The sequence below is a fragment of the Panicum virgatum genome, chromosome 5N, assembly GCF_016808335.1.
Source record: "Panicum virgatum strain AP13 chromosome 5N, P.virgatum_v5, whole genome shotgun sequence".
Lineage (NCBI taxonomy): Eukaryota > Viridiplantae > Streptophyta > Magnoliopsida > Poales > Poaceae > Panicum > Panicum virgatum.
The window spans coordinates 557,153-578,507 of record NC_053149.1 but is presented as its reverse complement, the minus strand read 5'-3'; the positions used below and the strand labels follow the sequence as shown (position 1 = coordinate 578,507).

The following is a 21,355-nucleotide window of genomic DNA, read 5'->3' as shown; positions in this document are numbered from 1 at the left end:
TAGCTCATGCCGAAATTTCTTTTTATTTCACACTGGGGAACCACTTTTAACCGTTGAAAAATATCATTAAATCAACGGTAAACCGGCCAAACCGGTCGGTAAACCGGTCTAACCGGCCGGTGTACCGGTACGAACCGGTTGCACTACGACTTTTGAATTCAAATTTGACTTCAACCAGTTTGGACCGGTTTCCGGCCAAACCAGTCCGGTATACCGGAACCGGACCCCGCCGGACACCAAAGGCCCTCAACTAACTGAACCCCATCTTGAATGACGATGGGACGGCGCCAGCACGCCAAGCAACCGCCGCGCCACTCAGGGCACGATCGCTGCACGACCCACCAATGGGAAGCAGCCCCGAACGGGGGAAAACAAGGTGTCCGCAGTACAACGATAAGATGCGATGACCGGCCTCGAGATTCCACGGCCCTTCAGCTGGCGCGGTCCGAAAGCTGAGGGCGCGGGCAGTTGGATGGGACACCCAGGTCAGGGGTCATCGAGACCGAATCGAGCGGCTCCATGATTATTAAAATCGCAGAGCCGCTCGGGGGGCCTTTGACGGGGGAGTAAATCCAGGGTCCCTGACAGGCCTGACTCATGTAAAGGGAGGCCCAATAAACTTACTGGGCCGAGAACGGGATAGCCCGCTAACCGGCACGGGGAGCAGCCTTCGCTGCTAAGCCAACGAGTCCGGGAGTCCGACCTCCTGGGACACGTGGCGGCCCCCGACCTAGCGCCCCAGGTCAGAGCCATGCCGACGACTCGGAATGTGCGCTCCAAGAACGCCGCGCCTCCTGACAGCCATGCCGGCCAAGACAAGCCTTGTGCGGGCTCCGGGACGCCAGCTCCCCTTATCTTGCGGCAAGGGCTTAGGCAGCTGGACTCCCTGACAAGGGGACAGCGCTGCTCGCGCAGATTCCGCAACACAACGGGATGGGGTGCCCACAAGCGCTGCCTCCACTCGTCGTAATGATAGTTGCCTCTACGCACCATTTCATTACGCCAGCGAGTGTGACCGAACGACTGACAAGGACGAACAGCACCCCAACGGTGTCAAGACACAGCGCTAGATATTTGTAAATGGGGGCCTCACCTTGGACTATAAAAGGGAAAGCCCCCCACGTAGGAAAGGGTTGGACTCCCAGGGGTTCGACACTGCTTGACCGGCTTGTAAGCTCCCCTCTGAACTTGGAGCACCCGGGCTCGAGAGCAATAGTGCAAGAACACCACCCCCATACTGGACGTAGGACACTTTCGGCCTGAACCAGTCTAAATCCTCGAGTCTTTGCGTGCTAGACCATATCCGATCAAGCGCACAACAAACGAGCAATCGAGTAGTTTTGTAGTCGCCCATTTCCCGCAGCGATATTATGCTATAGAAAGATTGTTGGTAGTTGATCTATAACTCATGTTATATCCTACATGGACATCACTATAGAGAGTATGATGCTATAACTATTCGGATGCCATTTTGCTTCGCTCGCGAACCCAAAAAAAAAGCTACCCCTAAGAGGAATATACCTTCGGATTCCGGGATGAGCTGGAGCTCGGGCGGTGAGGAAGGAGACAGAGCAACATGGGAGGGTGGCTACGCAAGTGAGCCCCGGCGGCATAGTGGGTCCGGGTGGGGGGCCTTGGCGGTGCAGGGGAGGTGGGCGGGTGAAGCGTAGGCGGCCGCGCGTGCAGAGGAAGGATAGGGGGTGGAGAGCCGCGGCGAACTGGGGCAGAGTGCACGAGGCCATGGCTGTGCAGTGTGAAGGTGGGTAGAGGGCGGAGGGACTTGGTGGTGGGGAGGATCGGGGGCAATTTGGCCTACTGCGGCGCAGCAGGGAGTGGGGCTAGGGAAGGGAAGAATAGAAGAGAAATAGTGGCTGATAGACGGATCCCATGTCACGAAGATTGTCCCTCTATCGGAACCTCTATCGGAACCACTCCATCCTCTCCAACTAAATACTCCCTCTGTATAGGAAATAAATGACGTTCTGCCCCACCTGTGGTTTGCGTTAAAAAAATGTCGTTTTGGAGCGCAGCCTGGAATGTGAATGTGTTTGCCCTTGGCTCTTGATTGCTGCACCGTGCAGTTACTCCGCGCCGCGCCCGCTCGCCTCTCACCTCTTGTCCGCACCCGCTCTCATGAGCCGCTCGCCGCGTGCCTCTTGCTGCTGGCCGCTCGCTGCTTGATTGTGTCAACGTTGCCGCTAGCGTCGCGCTCGCCGCTCATGGGTGACCCGCTCGCCTTGGCAGAGATGCACGATGGCGGACACCATGGATGCGTCGCCGGTCACTACAACACAAATCTAATTTAGAGACACTTTTGTATAGACATTTTACAATTTGTCTTTACAAATATGTCATAATGTATTATAAAGATACTTTTTGTGGCACTTTAGAAAATGTCATATGTATTAAGACACTATTTGAGAATTTTAAATTGTATAGACAATTTTTTAAGTTATTTCATAAAATGTCAATACATATTATTAGGGGCAAGTTTGAGACGCTTTAATTGTTGACGTTAGCCTCATAAAGGCATATGTTGAGTCCTTTCTTTTAATATCTTGAGACACTATTTAGATTATTTAGGCACATTATTGAATATTCATAAGAATCATACTAGTATATACGTAACAATTGTTGTAAAGTTGAGATGGCTAGCAAGTTGCCAATTATGTAATATGGTGTGAGATCTTGAGTTTGAAGCATAAAAAAAATCCAAGTATTATCATGTTTTTAATATTTTGTAGTGCACCTAGAGGGTAGAGATATAATAGTATGTCATCACAAGTTATCTTAAAGAACATCGAGACAATTAACAAAGTATCTCTTCAATCGAAGAGACACTGGATGTGGTGGCATCTCTACAACACAGTGAAAAGTGACTCTACGATTACGTAAAGTGACTACGATTACGTAGAGACAACGTAAAATACCTCTAGAAGCCAAAAATAATATATCTACAAGCATATTTTATTGCAATGTAGATTCCATGGATGCGGCGCATCGGCCAGCACGGGAATGGAGGTCGACGGCGCGGCCACCGGCCTCCGCGTCTGCCAGCACGGGGAGCGGCCGCCGGACTCCAGCAAGCAAGCAAGCGACGAGGAAAGAGTAAAGGGAACGAGGCGTTCTAAGGGCCCCTTTGGAGGGCTTCACCCGGACGGCTCCGGCTCGGCACTGTGTGGCACTGTAGCACGGAGCTGAAATGAACCAGCTTTGCCTGCGGGAGGAGTGAAGCCGCTGGAGCTAGGAAAGGGTGGCTTCACCGGCTCCGCGCTACAGTAAACGAAGCCGGAGCCGGTGAAGCCGTCTCAAACAGGCCCTAAGCGGTGCGTAGATGCACAAGCAAGCAACAATAGACCAAGCATCCAATGGAGCACTCGAAAAAACGAACGAAAATGAGCGCCAACGAGCTCGCACTGCGGACTGAGCGATAGCTCAGCTGGCAACTCCCGAGGATGGGAGGCTGCCGGCGGGGGCTTCCGACTCCCGTCCCGCACCTAGGTGCTGAGGCCGCCTGCGTGTGTGCTGGTGTGGGTAGAGTGTGCGTAAGCCTCGGTATTGCGCATCCCGAGAATACTCACGCAGGTTTGTTTGTGTTGAGTCCGGTTAGGCGTCCAAAATCTTATATGACTCCTAATGCTTTTGGGTGCTTTAAAAAAACAAAAAAATAGGGAAAAAATACCTTAATCACTCCATACAATTTAGAACAGAATCAATCTATGGCCCTCCAAATAAACGCTACGTGTTTGGTTGAAAACTATTTTGTGAAAATTTTCGCAGCTTTAATCACTAATTAGAAGTACTAAATAAAATATAATTACAAAATCACATCCGCAACTATGTTATGTAGAAGCTGTTGTATGTAACGAGGTCTTTGAACGTATAATTTGCGGATGACTACAGTATGGTTACTATAACACTACGGTATCTAATCACGGTTAAATTAGATTTATTAGATTCGACTTGCAAATTTGTATCTATATGAAAAAAAATTGCAAATAGATTTCGTGAAAGAATGGGGATATTTAGGGGGTGTTTAGTTCATTTTGCAAAATTGTGTAAAGATGTAAAGAGGGCATTTGAAGTACTAAATGAAGTCTATTTGCAAAACTTTTTATATAGATGGGTTGTAAATCGCGAGACGAATCTAATGATGCTAATTAATTCATGTTTAATTAATAATTAGCGGATGGTTACTGTAGCATCACTGTTGCAAATCATGGATTAAGTAGGCTCATTAGATTCGTCTCGCGATTTACAGCCCAACCATGCAAAAAGTTTTGTAAATATACTTCATTTAGTACTTCAAATTAATAAAATTCCGTTTCAATTTAATGCGTTTACGACTTTTTTTTCGTTTATATGTAAAGATAGCCTTACCTTAAACATGCCCCGATCGTGATAAATGAATGAGCGACGTCAAGAAACACACACCGACAGTCGGACGGACAGCCGAAAGCAAAGCGTTGAACAGAGCAGAGCAGAGCACAGCACAGCAGCGGTTTGACCCGTGGGTCCCACTTTCCTTTTCCCACCTTTTTTTTTGTTTGGAATGAGGGGTTGTTTGGTTCCAGGGACTTTTTTTAAGTCTCTGGAACTTTTTAGTATTTAGAGGTATTAAATAAATGTTAATTATAAAACTAACTGCAGAACCCTGGGGCTAAACTGCGAGACGAATCTAATAAGGTATCTTAATCCATGATTAGTGAATAGTTACTGTAGCATCACTGTAGCAAATTATGAATTAATTAGGCTCATTAGATTCGTCTCGCGAAAAAGCACTCAGCTGTCAAAAAACATTTATAAACAGATTTTATTTAATACTATAAAATAATAAGATTCCTTTTGATGTGATAGGGACTTCTAAAAAAGTCTTGTAGCCAAACAAGGCCTGAAGAGCGAAACACGACGCAGCGACAGACGGACACACACGCAACGCAGCCGTCAAACCACGGTCTCCGCCCCTACTATTTTACTAATATTTATTTATTTATTACGGCACCCTCACTGATCAGTCAATCCTCTCTTCGCTACTCTGCCCTACTACTCCCTACCAGCAGCAGAAGCCGCCATCCCCAGCGGAACCGGTTCCTCTGCAGTACTGCAGGGAACTCGGTGCCACTGACCTGCGGGCCTCGTGATTCAGGGGGCCACAAGTCAGTGGGAGAGTCTCCCTGCAGTACTGCAGAGGAGACTCATCCATCCCCAGCAGACAGCAGCAGGCTGACGGCAGGAGGCGCCCGCCCACCCAGTTGCTTTCTTCCTCATTCACTCATCACTCCTCCCCCATGGCCATCTCCATCCATCCCCACCCACCACCATCCCCAACAGATTAGCTGCAGACCGCCGATGCCGACGCCTCCTCCCTCCCCGCTTCGCCTTCTCTAACAACCAAAACTCAACCACCGTGTCCATGGCCGCCTCCTTCCTCCTCCTCCTGCTGCTGCCGCTCCCGGCGCAGGCCTTGAGCCAGGACGGCCTCCACCTGCTCGACGCCAAGCGCGCGCTCACCGTCCCCGCGCCCGCGCTCGCCGACTGGAACCCGCGCGACGCCACGCCCTGCAACTGGACCGGCGTCGCCTGCCACGACAGCGACGGCGCCGTCACCGTCATCTCCCTCCCCAGCCTCAACCTCGCCGGCTCCTTCCCCGCCGCGCTCTGCCGCATCCCGCGCCTGCGCTCCGTCGACCTCTCCGACAACTACATCGGCCCCGACCTCGACGTCGCCCGCTGCGCCGCCCTCCAGCGCCTCGACCTCTCCATGAACGCGCTCGTCGGCCCGCTCCCCGACGCCCTCGTCGACCTCCCGGACCTCCTCTACCTCAACCTCCAGAGCAACAACTTCTCCGGCCCCATCCCGGAGTCCTTCGCCCGCTTCCCCAAGCTCCAGTCGCTCTCCCTCGTCTACAACCTGCTCGGCGGCCAGGTCCCGCCCTTCCTGGGCCGCGTCGCCACGCTCCGGGAGCTCAACCTCTCCTACAACCCCTTCGCGCCGGGCCCCGTCCCGCCCCAGCTCGCCGACCTCTCCGCGCTGCGGGTGCTCTGGCTCGCCGGCTGCAACCTCGTCGGCCCCATCCCGCCCTCCCTCGGCCGCCTCACCAACCTCACCGACCTCGACCTCTCCACCAACGCGCTCACCGGCCCCATACCGCCGGAGATTGCAGGCCTCACCAGCGCCGTCCAGATCGAGCTCTACAACAACTCCCTCACCGGGCCCATCCCCACGGGCTTCGGCAACCTCCGCCACCTCAGGGCCATCGATTTCGCCATGAACCGCCTCCACGGCGCCATCCCGGAGGACCTCTTCCACGCGCCCAGCCTCGAGACCCTGCACCTCTACGCCAACGTGCTCACGGGGCCCGTGCCGGAGTCCATCGCCAGGGCGCCGTCGCTCGTCGAGCTGCGCCTCTTCGCCAACAGCCTCAACGGCACGCTGCCCGCCGACCTCGGCCGGAACACGCCGCTCGTCTGCCTCGACATATCCGACAACGCCATCTCAGGCGAGATCCCGCCCGGGATCTGCGACCGCGGCGAGCTGGAGGAGCTGCTCATGCTCGACAACATGCTGTCCGGCCGTATCCCCGACGCGCTCGGCCGCTGCCGGAGGCTGCGCCGGGTGCGCCTCTCCAACAACAGGCTCGCCGGGGACGTGCCCGACGCGGTCTGGGGCCTCCCGCACATGTCCCTTCTCGAGCTCAACGATAACCACCTCACCGGCCAGATCTTCCCGGTCATCGCCGGCGCGGCCAACCTGTCCAAGCTCGTGCTGTCCAACAACCGCCTGACCGGGGCCATCCCGGCGGAAATCGGATCCCTCTCCAAGCTCTATGAGCTCTCCGCCGGCGGCAACATGCTGTCTGGCCCGCTCCCGTCCTCTCTCGGCGGCCTGGCGGAGCTCGGTCGCCTCGTGCTCCGCAACAACTCGCTCTCCGGCCAGCTGCTTCGAGGCATCCAGTCATGGAAGAAGCTCAGCGAGCTCAACCTCGCGGAAAACGGCTTCACCGGCTCCATACCGCCGGAGCTTGGTGATCTGCCCGTGCTCAACTACCTCGACCTCTCCGGCAACGAGCTCAGCGGCGAGGTCCCGGTGCAGCTGGAGAACCTGAAGCTCAACCAGTTCAATGTGTCCAACAACCAGCTCCACGGCCCGCTGCCGCCGCAGTATGCCACGGAGGCGTACCGCAGCAGCTTCTTGGGCAACCCTGAGCTGTGTGGGGAAATTGCCGGGTTGTGTGGCGGCGATTCACAGGGAAGGTCCAAGCACCAGTCTGGCTTGGCCTGGATGATGCGCTCCATCTTCATATTTGCGGCTGCCATTCTGGTCGCCGGAGTCGCGTGGTTCTACTGGCGGTACCGGACCTTCAACAGATCGAAGCTGAGAGCCGACCGCTCGAAATGGACATTGACGTCCTTCCACAAACTTTCATTCAGCGAGTATGAGATCCTGGATTGCCTTGACGAGGACAATGTCATCGGCAGCGGGGCATCTGGGAAGGTGTACAAGGCGGTGCTCAGCAACGGCGAGGTAGTCGCCGTGAAGAAGCTGTGGAGCGCGGCGGCGGCAAAGAAGAATGGCGGTGGCGAGGGCTCAGGCTCAGCTGCGGACGACAGCTTCGAAGCCGAGGTGAGGACGCTGGGCAAGATTCGGCACAAGAACATTGTGAAGCTCTGGTGCTGCTGCGCCCACAAGGAGTGCAAGCTGCTGGTGTACGAGTACATGCCCAACGGAAGCCTCGGGGACGTGCTGCACAGCATTAAGGCGGGGTTGCTGGACTGGGGAACGCGGTACAAGATCGCGCTGGATGCAGCAGAGGGGCTGTCCTACCTTCACCATGACTGCGTCCCGGCCATCGTCCACAGGGACGTCAAGTCGAACAACATCCTCCTGGATGCGGAGCTGAGCGCCCGGGTGGCCGATTTCGGGGTGGCCAAGGTGGTGGAGGCCAAGTCCATGTCGGTGATCGCCGGCTCCTGCGGCTACATTGCGCCTGGTATGATGGATGATCGTCATATATACGAATATGATTGCTGCTGCTGCCGCTGATTTCCTTGTCCATGAATTGCTGTGATCATCAATATATTGGTTGCAGAGTATGCGTACACGCTGCGCGTGAACGAGAAGAGCGACACTTACAGCTTCGGCGTGGTCCTCCTGGAGCTGGTGACCGGGAAGCCGCCGGTGGATCCTGAGTTCGGGGAGAAGGACCTGGTGAAGTGGGTGCGCGGCACGCTGGAGCAGAAGCAGGGGGTGGAGCACGTCCTGGACAGCCGGCTGGACATGAGGTTCAAGGAGGAGATGGTGAGGGTGCTCCAGATCGGGCTGCTGTGCGCGAGCTCGCTGCCGATCAACCGCCCGGCGATGCGGAGGGTGGTGAAGATGCTGCAGGAAGTGCGGGCGGAGGGCGGCAGGCCGCGGGTGGACAAGGACGGGAAGCTGTCGCCGTACTACTACGAGGACGCCGAGGGTGGTGAGGTTCATCATGCCAGTTGAAATTTGAGAGAAAGAATTTCTTTTTTTTTCTCTCTCTCATTCCGGAAGCAAAGCAAGCTGGGTGACTGGGTCCGGCCGGCAATGGCGCCGGCGGCCGTAGTACCAAGGAAGTTGTTGGTACCAGTGGGGTTCGTTTGACGTTGGTGATTCCTTGCGGTGGATGCATCGCGACGCCAACGCTGATCGATCGGAATCTCATCAAATGTAAACAGTTGGTAGTCATGACTGATTGCTGGTAGCTGCTGATCCTTGCCTGCATCGATCGGCTCGGAGACTGGCAGACATGGGACACATGTTGGTGGTTTCGGGAACTCGAGATTCGTGTGGATGGATAGAGTAGTTCTCAAGTGAGTGAGCATCGAGGATTGGGGGCCTGCTTGGATTGGTCCCAAAATTTTGACTAGCCAAATGAAATTTTGACTAGCCAAATGTTGGGCAAAATATTTGTCCATATTTTGGTAGAAAAAATGTGAGAGGTGGGTAAATTTTGACACAAAACCAAATAGTGGTTAAAATTTTGACTTGCCAACACTTTGGCATGTCAAAATTTTAGTATCAATCCAAGCAGGCCCTGGATACTGGATACGGATGAAATTGAATAAGAATTCAGATCTGGATATCTTGTCGATTTGATTGATACATAACGCCAAATGTGTGTATTAATTTATTTTATCAACAAATTTTTAGTATATTGGAATACTTATACATGTAGAGAGTAAAAGATTAGAAGATAACTAATAAAAATATATTTATCTTTATATAGCTTTTATATTAAATCTATAAAACTATTTTAAATGTAAAGTAAATAAATATTTAAATACTTAATAATTAGGATATATAAAAAGGATTTTACCATTAAATAAATAAGTAAGTTGACTCATATAAAATTATTTTATTATTAAATAAATATATTAAAATAGGTTAGATTTAATTTTTATATCATTAATAATATTAGAATTAACATTATTAGTCATCTAGTTTTTTAAATAATTTAAATAATGTACAAGTAATTAAATATAGAGATTAATTTAAGATGGTTTCTCTAGTTATTTTTTTGCGGATGCGGATATAGTCGGATATTATATATTTATTTTGAATACGGATATGGAATCGGATAGAAAAAAAATACTGAAAAATGAATTGAGATACATCCATATAATATCTATATTAAAATCGGATATGAATAAGGATATTTATATTAGTGTTTTAAGCGAATATGAATTCGGATAATTCGGGGATGTTGGTCATCGGAATCCTTATTTTTAGAACTGAGGAGTGTCTTGTGTTTGACAGCCAGTCAGACTCTAGACCAGAGACATTGGGTCTCTGCATGACATGATGATAGTCGTACCGAATCGAATCGACTCCAACAAAATGAATGATTTATTTATTTTTCCTAGACTAGAAAGAGAAAATGCCATGGTTCCAAACCTGTTGGATTGTTGGGCCCATCAACACAAGATGTCTGTGCAAAATAATGAATGAGCCAGGCCCAAGATAAATATCTGGTGGTCTTGGGCTCAAGTAGGATTTATGTGGTCGGGGCTGCGACGGCCCAAAGCATCGCGTGATTCGATTCGGGGGTGCCATGCCATCCTCCTGCGGCCGGCTGCCGTTGCCGTGGCCGCCCGCCGGGGTGGATGAGGACGAGAACAAGACGACAAGCTAGAAAGGCTTCCTGCCCTGCCGTCGGTTAAAAGCAAAACCAAACCCCTCCCTGCTCCTGCCTCCTGCTGCAGTGCAGTGCTTCTTCATTCCATTCCTCAGGCGAGCGAGAACGATGCCGACCTCCGCGCCTCCTCCTCCTCCGCCGTCCTGGGTCATTCTCGGCGCCATCCCGCGGGTCTCCACCGACCTCTCCCTCGACCTCGCCGCGCCCCCGCGCGTCTCCCTCCTCACCATCCCCAAACGCATCTTCCCGGACCAGGGTATCACCGACACCAGCCCCCCCAAGATCCTCGCCGCCGACCCCTCCGGCCTCCTCCTCCTCCACGCCGACCAGGGACGCGCCACCGGCCCAACCGTCATCGACCGCCCCAACCACCAGTCCTTCTGCTGGCGCCAGTTCCTAGCAGGATACTTCGTCCTCAACGCCGCCGACGCCGCCGCCGCGCTCCCCCTCCCCGAGCCCGAACTCATCATGAACGCCGCCAACCTCGGCATCATCGCCTCCCCCACCGCCTCCGGCTCCTACATGGTCGCCGAGCTCCAGCCCTTCGTCGGCGACGACCACGCCACCCTCCTCTGCTTCTCCTCCGACGTCGGCGAGTGGGTCGACAAGACCGTCAACTACCCGCTCCCCGCCCGACCCTTCTCCTCCGACGCCGTCCTCTCGCTCCATGGCAGGCTCTGGTGGGTCGATCTCTCCTGTGCATCCTCGCCTGCGACCCCTTGGACGACGACCCGCACCTCGCCGTCCTCCCGCTCCCGCCGGCGGCCAAGGCGCTCAATTACGGCCAGGCTGCCGCCGTGCTCGACAGGTACCGCGCCCTCGGGGTCAGCGACGGCAAGCAGCGCTTCGTCGACATGTACAGAAACCGGGACCCAACCACCGGCGCGCTCCAGGTCACCGTCTGGACGCTGCCGGACCCGGACTCCACCCTGTGGGCGCTGGAGCACCAAGCCAGCTTCCACCACATCTGGGCTCACCCCACCTACAAGGCCGCCGGACTCCCCACCAAGATCCCCGTCCTCGCGCTCATCCACCCCAACAACCCCGCCGTCGTCTACTTCTTCCTCGACCACCACCTCTTCGGCGTCGACTTGCGCGACCACACCGTCGTCGCCTGCGACCTCTACAACCTCGTCAACCCGCCCACGGCGGATCTTGTCTCCACCAGCTTCGTCCACGCCTGGCAGCTGCCAAAACCTCTACCTCACTCCCCTTCCCCAGGCCCTGCAGGTAAAACCTTTAATTTTCTGCGTTGCATTGCAATAACTGTAGTTTAGGCATATATATCGGTCACCCATGGAATGGATAATCCATCTCTCATACAAATTTAACTTCTTTCTCAGACGACAAGTAGCCAAAACGCAACCCCAGCAAAAATAAAAAGTTTTTCTTCCTTGGTCTTTCATTCAGAAAACGGCAATTTTCATCATGTAAAGCTTAATTTGGCCTGATGTTATATATACAGCTGCCACACACATATATGTGGAGATGTTTCTCGGTAGTAGTAGTACAGTATATATATTGCTAGGCAGTTTTCTCTTGCGTGATTTTTTTGGGTAAAAGGATAATGGCAGGCATTTCATAAACATTGTGATTCCTGTATGCAAGACACGCATACTCCCTCCGTCCCAATTTATTAGTTGTTTTGAGTTTTTTCTAGGTGTGTAGATTTTGCTATGTACCTTGATATATATTATGTCTAGATGCATAGTAAAATCTATGTATCTAGAAAAGTCAAAACGACTAATAACTTGGGATGGAGAGAGTTTTCATTAATTACAAGTGAACAAATGAGGTAACTTTTGTATTGTCGATACATGTTTACTTGATGAAGAAAGGCTTAATTCTTTTGTGGATGCAAACATGGAAATTGAATTGGAACACTTTTGTTGCTTGCTCATATCTCAACATGTGTCATATCGTACATTTTTTCTCTTGAAATTAAATGGAGTCTTGTAGACTTATAGTATATATGCCCATATTTGAAATCAGCTCTTCTTACTTATCACCTACTGAATAGCTTGGTTGCATCTGAATAATTGAAGACCTCCTTGTAGGATGGATGCCTAATGTAACCATCTGATCTGATATGATGCAAAGTTGCTCGACATTATTATGCCATCTGATTAGTCATGTTAGTTGTTGGATATATATAATGCACTATAAAACAATTCTCACATAAATTGGACAATTGAACATTTTGGCTATACTTTGGCTGGCTTCATCTGTTCTGCTCTTGGGAAATCTGGCATGTAAATTACTGCTCATAAGATCTTACTGTAATTAGGATGCTTCCCTACTTTTATTATTGTTACTCCAATGTATTGCATCATATCAATGATTTCATATGCCTGACTCTGCTGAGTGAATTTTCTGAAAGCATTCCGGCCTTTTGACGTAGCATTCATTATATTTCGAGCTGATTTATTCCTGTATAATATTTTCGATTTGCTGGAAATTGTCGCCTTTTTCAATCTATTTGTACAGTTTGGTCATAAGCAAAGATCGATACTGTCTTCAGTTTGTAGCTGCAGCATCAATAATGTATAATTATTTTCAATAACATGGCATAAAACTCATATATCTATCCTGCATGAGTGATTTGCTGTGTCTGTTTTGTTGAATATATACATGCATGTTTCCAGTCGATCGGATTGCATTCGTAAATTAAAGCATGATTATTTTTGAAAATAAAGATGGAATGTTGTTAAGTTGTAACTAAGAAGATATCATTATGTGTTTGAAGGTTTTGCCAAGGAGGATACTGAGAGTGAACCGAATGACGTGGGTGCAACAGCGTCAGTGCAAGTCTGATATGAACACCCGAAGTTAGGGCCCGGCAGGGAATAGTGGTTATCCTTTTGTTCCTGCAGGTCGAGGATACATCAAGTTACTAGCTAGAGCAGTACGTGTGGCGCATTTCATGAGGCTCGCAGTAGACTAGAGACTTCAATTTTGTGATGGTTTGGCTTTGGCATGGTTTGGTGGTTGCTTTCATTTGTTGTTGGTAGAAGTTGGCAAGTAGTAAGCAGGAAGGCCTGAAAGAAAGCAGCAGAAACATTTGCCTCTGAATGTGAATTTGGAGTGATCGCTGTCGGCTTAATGCATGATGAATCTTGAAGGACCTGCGGTCAAACCAGTTTTGGACGTATGGCATTGTTTGATTGTTTCATGTTTATAATAATTGACTGGAATAATTGCATGTTACATACAGACAGTAGTATATTTGGAAACGGCTGAAAAAAAGAAGAGAGGAATGAAGAGGCAGAAGAGCAGTGCAGTGCAGGCCGAGTCGCGTCGCGGCGCTGGCAAACAGGCAAAGCAAAAGGCACGCGTGTTGTACATGTTAGTTGTGCTCTGAAACTAGTGATCATCCCTGGCTCGCTGCTCTGCTTTTCTCGCTGCAAAGCTTCCAATCCAACCTCGACGTGCTTTGTATTTTTAAGTGAATATGTATGGAAAAATTAAGTTTTTAAACTCCAATGCGAACCGGCAAATATTGGTAGGTAAGTACAATAAGACAAGTGCATGCATGATTTAGGAAATGAATTCGTCCATGACCGAGGGATCTGCATGCATGTATATACAGCTCATGTTTATTTTTTTTATTTTATTCGCTCTGGATTTATAGGAGAGGAGTCACGTAGTAGAGCATTATATAGTATCAGATTTCAGCATTTTTTATTTTATTTTATTTTTTGCAAAAAACAATAATCTATAGTTTAAAAAACATATATAAAACCCCTTCTCACGTTACATCATATCCATACTATGTATATATATAGCAACATTTAGGTGTGCATATATATATATATATATATATATATATATATATATATATATATATATATATATATATATATATATATATATATATATATATATATATATATATAACTGTCGGCCTGCAGGCAGTCCGGCCGGCGGCTAATAATTTGACAGCTAAGAATTAAGCCCCGGTCCGGGCGATCCGATCCGAGCATGGAATGGATGGAGCTAGAAGAACACTTGGTCGTCGGACGACGCCGGCTCGTCGTCGGCGCCTCTGACCATCATCATGCAGTTGGCGCGCTTGCTGCTGGGCTGCAGGAGGTAGAGCTCGTCGATGGCCTGGAACGAGAGGTTCCTCTTGATGGAGTCGAGGACGGTGACCAGGGTCGCGCTGTCCCCGCCGCCGGCCACTGCTGCTGCAGAGGCGCCGGGGTCCGGGGGTGAGGCGCCGCCATCACTGCCACCGCCTGCTGCTATTAGGTAGTGCAGCAGCTGGCCGTCGATGTCGGCGTCGTAGGCGGACCCTGCTGGTGGTGGTGGTGGGAGGACGACGTCGCGGCGGGTCGTTGGCTCGGATGGTGATGATGATGAGTTGTGGACGACGACCGCCCAGTCGTGGTGGTGCTTGTTGCGGACGCGGCAGAGGACCCAGTCGTCGAGCCTCATGGAGTTGGTGGTCGGCCTGCAGGTGTTGAGGCGGGCGGCGTTGGTGTCGAGGAGCCGGTACTCGTGCATGACCCACTCGGTCTTGGCGCCCTTGGGGGAGCGTCCCTGGTAGAAGACGAGGGCCTTCTTGACGCCGAGGCAGTGGGCGCCGCCGGGAGCCAGGATGGGCTTGTCGGTGCCGGTGGCCTTCCAGTAGCCGGAGCCGGCGGTGCGGTTGGGGCGGGCGCCGTTGGGGTACTTGCGGTCGCGAGGGCTGAAGAAGAACCACTCGCCGTCGCCGAACACGGCATTGTCTGCTGAGTTAAATTAATTAATTTGCATGCATATATATATATAGATATATATATATATATATATATATATATAGAGAGAGAGAGAGAGAGAGAGAGAGAGAGATCCAGCGGACAAGACAAAGAGAAGAGACGCTAGATAGATAGATAGATCGAGGACGCTGCTGGCTGCCTTGTTCTCAACGACGACGACGACCGAAAATCATGTTTAATATAATTAGTAGAGTACGTATTCATGCATCTTCTAATCATCAGCAAGCTAAGCTAGCTAGCTAGGGAAAATACTGGATCGGCCCGGCCGGTGAATGATCGATCGACGTACCCGGGAGCTCCCATGGGTCGAACTTGTAGATGTCGACGTCGGCGATGATGGAGGTGACGGCGGCGGCTGCGGCGGCGATCTTCTTCTTGAGGTAGTAGACGATGATCTCCTGGTCAGTGGGCTGGAAGCGGAACCCGGGAGGCAGCGGGCACCCGCGGAACACCAAAGACGATGCTGCTGCTGCTGCTGCTGCTTCTTCTTCTTCCATCGATCGACCTGCTATTATTTGCTAGCTATCAGATTTAATTTTGCAGCAATAGCTAGCTAGCTCTCGATCGATCTCGATCAGCAAGAATATCGATCTATCTAGTATCACATATACAAGCTAGCCAGGTGCTTGCTTGTATATATATACACACCATCGATAGCAGATACGTACATACATATATGGCGCGCGTGGCGTGTGTCGTTAAGATACCGAGCAAGCAAGGCGACGCGTGGCCAATCATCGATCGGCAATAAGCTAGCTGCTAGCATCCATGATCCTTCGATTCCATCATGGAGATATATATGCCCTACGGTTAGCTTAATTAGCTGTATATAAGTATAGGAGAGACGCGCCAATTTTGCTGACGCCCACCCGTGCGCCCAGGCAATCACTAAAAATTACTCCCATCCGATCCCTTCCTTCTAAAATTTACTTAACCCTCCATTTGCTTAAAAACTATATATAGTAGCACGTAGTTACTTAATTTGTCCATTATATCACCACCGGATTTAGCGGCTCTGCCGAGTGTCGGATACACTCGGCAAAAGCAGATATACGGGCACTCGGCAAAGAGGTTGCCGAGAGCCAGCGGAACTCGGCAAAGTTGCCACGCGGGGGCAACCGTTGACGGCGGCTTTGCCGGGTGTCTAACGGCAGGCACTCGGCAAAGTTCAAAACTTTGCTTTGCCGAGTGCCAAAATGCGGCACTCGGCAAAGTATTCCTTTCAAAGATTTCGAAATTTTGAACCACATCTAATTTAAAAATAACTTCAAAGAATATTCCCCGCTAACAGAAAAAATAATAGAATATAGTAAAACAATCAATAAAAGTATCATATGCTACCATAGATTAACTTTTCAAATTTGAGTCGAGAATAAAAAAGTTTGAATGCAAAAAAAAAAAGAAACTCTTTGCCGAGTGCCAGGTGCCTGGCACTCGGCGAAACTGGCTTTGCCGAGAGCCGGCTCCAGAAACTTGGCGAAGTTAAGTCTTTGCCAAGTGCCAGCCATGCAGCACTCGGCAAAGCTAACGTCCGTCAGCCGGCCGTTAGGAAGGTGCACAGCGGGCGCTCGTGCTGGGCACGTGCGCCCCCTTTGCCAAGTGCTGGCCCAGCGGCACTCGGCAAAGATAATAAATGATGCCGAGTGCCCTTTCTTTGCCGACGGCCGGCACTCGGCAGAGGTCGGGAATACCGAGTGCCGGGTGTTTGCTGAGTGTGGTACCTTGGGCACTCAGCAAAGAGGTACTTTGTCGAGTGCTCGTGTGTTCGGACACTCGGCAAAGCGTGGTTCCACTTCCACCAAGCAAATCTATAAAAAAAAGTAGCTATTAAGCTAAAATTAATTATCTAAAAAGTACCTTAATACCTACGGGTGGCACTCGATCGCCTCTTGTTGCATAGTGGTCAAATTTGGGATAAAAAAATCGAAAGAATTATAATTCGGAACAGAGGGATCGGAGCAGTGTACTCGGATCGCCGAGTGCAATAAGACCTTTGCCGAGTGTTTCTGACACTCGGCAAAGTACTCGGATCCGGTAGTGGTAGCTAGTCGTCTTTGACCTGCAAATAAATTTTATTTCAAATAGTGATATTAATGCTATATACTAGTACCTGGACATTATTTTTAACCCCCGAAACATTAATCCGGCCTCATTCGATCAGGAGTGGTGAGATCCAAGTCATGGAATATATATAATAATAATAATTATACACTAGCGGATGCAGTCGTAAGTCGTAACAACGTACGTCTACCTGGTTTAGGAATCTCCACTGACTGAGATATATACAATAATTATTAATATAAATTTCCAGAGGAAAATAAACCAGAACAACACAGGTGCCTGCAATTGCAATGGCTATGCATGCAAGCAGAAAAAACTGTGTAGCAAGCAGAGCTGAACCTGAATATACTGAATATATATATATATATATATATATATATATATATATATATATATATATATATATATATATATATATATATATAGTTAGTTCATCTTCAAAAAGAGCTTCAGTTGCCTCTCTCTCTCTCTCTCTCTCTCTCTCTCTCTCTCCCCTCTCCTGACTTGCCCATTCAAAACAATGCAAAAATGCAATGCAAGGACACATAATTAAAGTACATCGATAAATAGAGCTAGCTAGCTAGCTAGCTTAGCATGCATTCACTGATTATATTGGAACTTTGTGCATTGACGACTAAACTGACCAAATGCGACGGGTATACTAAGTAGGATTATATATATTGCAATTCCAAGCAGAGGCGACAGGTAGCTAGGTGAAAGATACGTGGGTCGTTGTTGCAGAGTTACACACGGGATGACTTCGTCTGAAACGTTCATTTGCATGGGATGAAAACGAGTTGCTCCCCAAAGTATGCTTTTCCCATTGACACACACCAGCAAGTCATCCATTTTGTTTGTCCATATACCATTGCTTCGTCTTGGTCTGGACAATTCTGTGACCTCACCTGTCTGACACGTGGAACCATGCAGGGAGTGAGCTAGAATTTAGTCTCATCCGCCTGCATTAATTGGGGTTGGTTTGCTTGCATTAGTTCATAACCTTGTCTGGTAATTAAATCAATTACTAAATCTCTGCAGGTCCACAAATAATGAAAAATCAATATAATAAATAATATATGCTGGGATAACAAGTGCCTAAGCATATTTGTGTGTAGTGATGTTTGTGAGGCATATATAGTTACTTAATGTATGTACATATGTGTGACCTAATAAGCATTACACTGATGCATATGAAGATAAATATGACATGTATATACGAAAGGCAACTCTTTTCCTTTTTTTTCTTTTGACTATGATGGGCATGTATGTATATTCTTCATCAGATTGACATGAAACAAACACTGCATGAAATGCATTCGAATCGCTTTATATTTGTTCCAAAAAAGATTATGATATGACGTTCTAAAACCATACTTAGAGATTAACATGAACCTCTAGCTAGTCGTCTAGTACTGGAGTAATCTCCAACTTGGTCTAGTACGTAGTATCAGTTTGCACTCTGCTGTTGAAATCTTTCCTTAAACAAACACGAATGTCGTACCACCAGAATCCAATGTCCCTGTCAAGGTATGAAAGTCTGCATGATCTCTGCTAGCATACCTTTTCTGATTTCTTACACTACTTGTTTGGTCATCACAAACCTCTCCTCACCTTCCATAGCAGAACGCACATGGTAATATGCTACAGCCAGTTTATCCAAAGTACAATTAATAACCCAGTGATGGTAAGATCCTTCCATGGATCGAACACCCTTTCTCTTACTGGTGATGTATCTTAGCAGCCACAACATATATCGTTTCTGATATCAGGAACATCCATGCCATCTCTCTGCCTAATTAATATACTACCCTATTAGAGAAAAATACAATGAGAAGTTTGAAAAAAAAAACTAGAGGCCAGAGCATCTGGAGTAGTAAATTAATAAACTAGGGAATACTACCCTTTTGTTTTATTTTTTGTGTTTTCTTGTTTGAAGTCTTCTTCCGGATTATATATATCGGATATCCTAATTGTATCAATTTTCAGCAAACACCGTTTGGACTGGGAAAACCTCACAATTCAAAGTCAATTTCTTCCACTTTTAATTTTTAGAGCATCCATTTTATTAATTCTTGATTATATATGCCATCATTAAGTAGAACTAAATCACAACATATAGTTTGCAGATTGAGATTTGATTGGTACTATTGTCAATAAACCAAATGCATTTATTGGTACTAGAGCAGCTTCAGCAAATTACTTATATCTCATATCCAGTAAACCTGTCTCTCCATAATCAATAACTAATTTTGCGTTTTTTTTGTAATGGTTGTTGCAGCAGAATAGCAGACTACCAAAAACCTAATCACCAAGGATATACAGTCTAGAGGAATGAATTCCCTTGGGGTAGGTAAGAGGAAGGTATGTTTTGGTAATTACCAAAAACTTTTTAGTAATAGGAATTGGATTGGTAATAATAATCTGCTGCTCCATGCACTAAATGGGTAATTTTTTGATATTAGGGCTGAAGATGCTCGTGATCGAGCAGCATGGTCATTTTCATGTATGACGTCCTTTTGAGCGCCAAATGTGCCGGGAAAGAAACTAACGCAACCCTGCCGGCGACCTGTCCTCTCCCTCACTAGTCAACTAAGAACGCCGTGTCAGATTATTCCAACCAAACTAAATAACCTGATGGGATGGGAATAATAGGAGGACACACACAACTTAGGCTGATCCGGCCCATGGATACAGAGTAGGAGGATTGACAAGCCAGCCCAGCCCATCAGCAGGAACGGATGGGGTCATCATCTATCTGCCGGCCTGGCCACCTTGATCATCCATCCATCAATCAGTCTAAAACTAAAATAATTAATTCATTCATGAATGCGGTCAACTTTGCAATGATCCTTCCAAAAAAAAAAGGAGACGTTGCAATGGTAGTGATGAAGCCCACGTGGAGTGAGTTGAGCGTACAAGCAAAGAGGCAGATCAAGGTGAAGAAGAAGAATAAGAAAGCGATGCGATATACTCAATCCATCCTACTATATCATGTAACATCATTACTTATTAATTAGCCCTCCATCGGCTTGTCTTGCTTGTCGTCTTAATTCAGGCCACATCAATCAGCAGGCACATGATTTCATATGCCTGACTCTGCTGAGTGAATTTTCTGAAAGCATTCCGGCCTTTTGACGTAGCATTCATTATATTTCGAGCTGATTTATTCCTGTATAATATTTTCGATTTGCTGGAAATTGTCGCCTTTTTCAATCTATTTGTACAGTTTGGTCATAAGCAAAGATCGATACTGTCTTCAGTTTGTAGCTGCAGCATCAATAATGTATAATTATTTTCAATAACATGGCATAAAACTCATATATCTATCCTGCATGAGTGATTTGCTGTGTCTGTTTTGTTGAATATATACATGCATGTTTCCAGTCGATCGGATTGCATTCGTAAATTAAAGCATGATTATTTTTGAAAATAAAGATGGAATGTTGTTAAGTTGTAACTAAGAAGATATCATTATGTGTTTGAAGGTTTTGCCAAGGAGGATACTGAGAGTGAACCGAATGACGTGGGTGCAACAGCGTCAGTGCAAGTCTGATATGAACACCCGAAGTTAGGGCCCGGCAGGGAATAGTGGTTATCCTTTTGTTCCTGCAGGTCGAGGATACATCAAGTTACTAGCTAGAGCAGTACGTGTGGCGCATTTCATGAGGCTCGCAGTAGACTAGAGACTTCAATTTTGTGATGGTTTGGCTTTGGCATGGTTTGGTGGTTGCTTTCATTTGTTGTTGGTAGAAGTTGGCAAGTAGTAAGCAGGAAGGCCTGAAAGAAAGCAGCAGAAACATTTGCCTCTGAATGTGAATTTGGAGTGATCGCTGTCGGCTTAATGCATGATGAATCTTGAAGGACCTGCGGTCAAACCAGTTTTGGACGTATGGCATTGTTTGATTGTTTCATGTTTATAATAATTGACTGGAATAATTGCATGTTACATACAGACAGTAGTATATTTGGAAACGGCTGAAAAAAAGAAGAGAGGAATGAAGAGGCAGAAGAGCAGTGCAGTGCAGGCCGAGTCGCGTCGCGGCGCTGGCAAACAGGCAAAGCAAAAGGCACGCGTGTTGTACATGTTAGTTGTGCTCTGAAACTAGTGATCATCCCTGGCTCGCTGCTCTGCTTTTCTCGCTGCAAAGCTTCCAATCCAACCTCGACGTGCTTTGTATTTTTAAGTGAATATGTATGGAAAAATTAAGTTTTTAAACTCCAATGCGAACCGGCAAATATTGGTAGGTAAGTACAATAAGACAAGTGCATGCATGATTTAGGAAATGAATTCGTCCATGACCGAGGGATCTGCATGCATGTATATACAGCTCATGTTTATTTTTTTTATTTTATTCGCTCTGGATTTATAGG

The 21,355-nt window shown here is 48.1% G+C and overlaps 2 protein-coding genes and 1 pseudogene across 2 annotated transcripts; 2 read left to right on the top strand and 1 right to left on the bottom strand.

Moving 5' to 3' along the window:
• Positions 1–5,233: 5,233 nt before the first annotated feature.
• LOC120672869 (receptor-like protein kinase HSL1) lies at positions 5,234–9,128 on the top strand. The gene is made up of 2 exons (XM_039953475.1): positions 5,234–7,991; positions 8,091–9,128. The coding sequence occupies exons 1-2, from the start codon at positions 5,414–5,416 to the stop codon at positions 8,489–8,491; spliced, it is 2,979 nt and encodes a 992-aa protein (XP_039809409.1). The 5' UTR covers positions 5,234–5,413; the 3' UTR covers positions 8,492–9,128.
• Positions 9,129–10,185: 1,057 nt separating this feature from the next.
• LOC120676446 lies at positions 10,186–13,372 on the top strand (annotated as a pseudogene).
• A 1,089-nt stretch (positions 13,373–14,461) lies between these two features.
• On the bottom strand, positions 14,462–15,420 carry LOC120672800 (NAC domain-containing protein 18-like; the record flags this gene model as incomplete). The annotated part of the gene is made up of 3 exons (XM_039953392.1): positions 15,213–15,420; positions 14,554–14,893; positions 14,462–14,492 (listed from the first exon to the last, which is right to left on the bottom strand). Coding segments are annotated over exons 1-3 (579 nt in total), but the record flags the coding sequence as incomplete, so codon positions are not given.
• Positions 15,421–21,355: the final 5,935 nt, after the last annotated feature.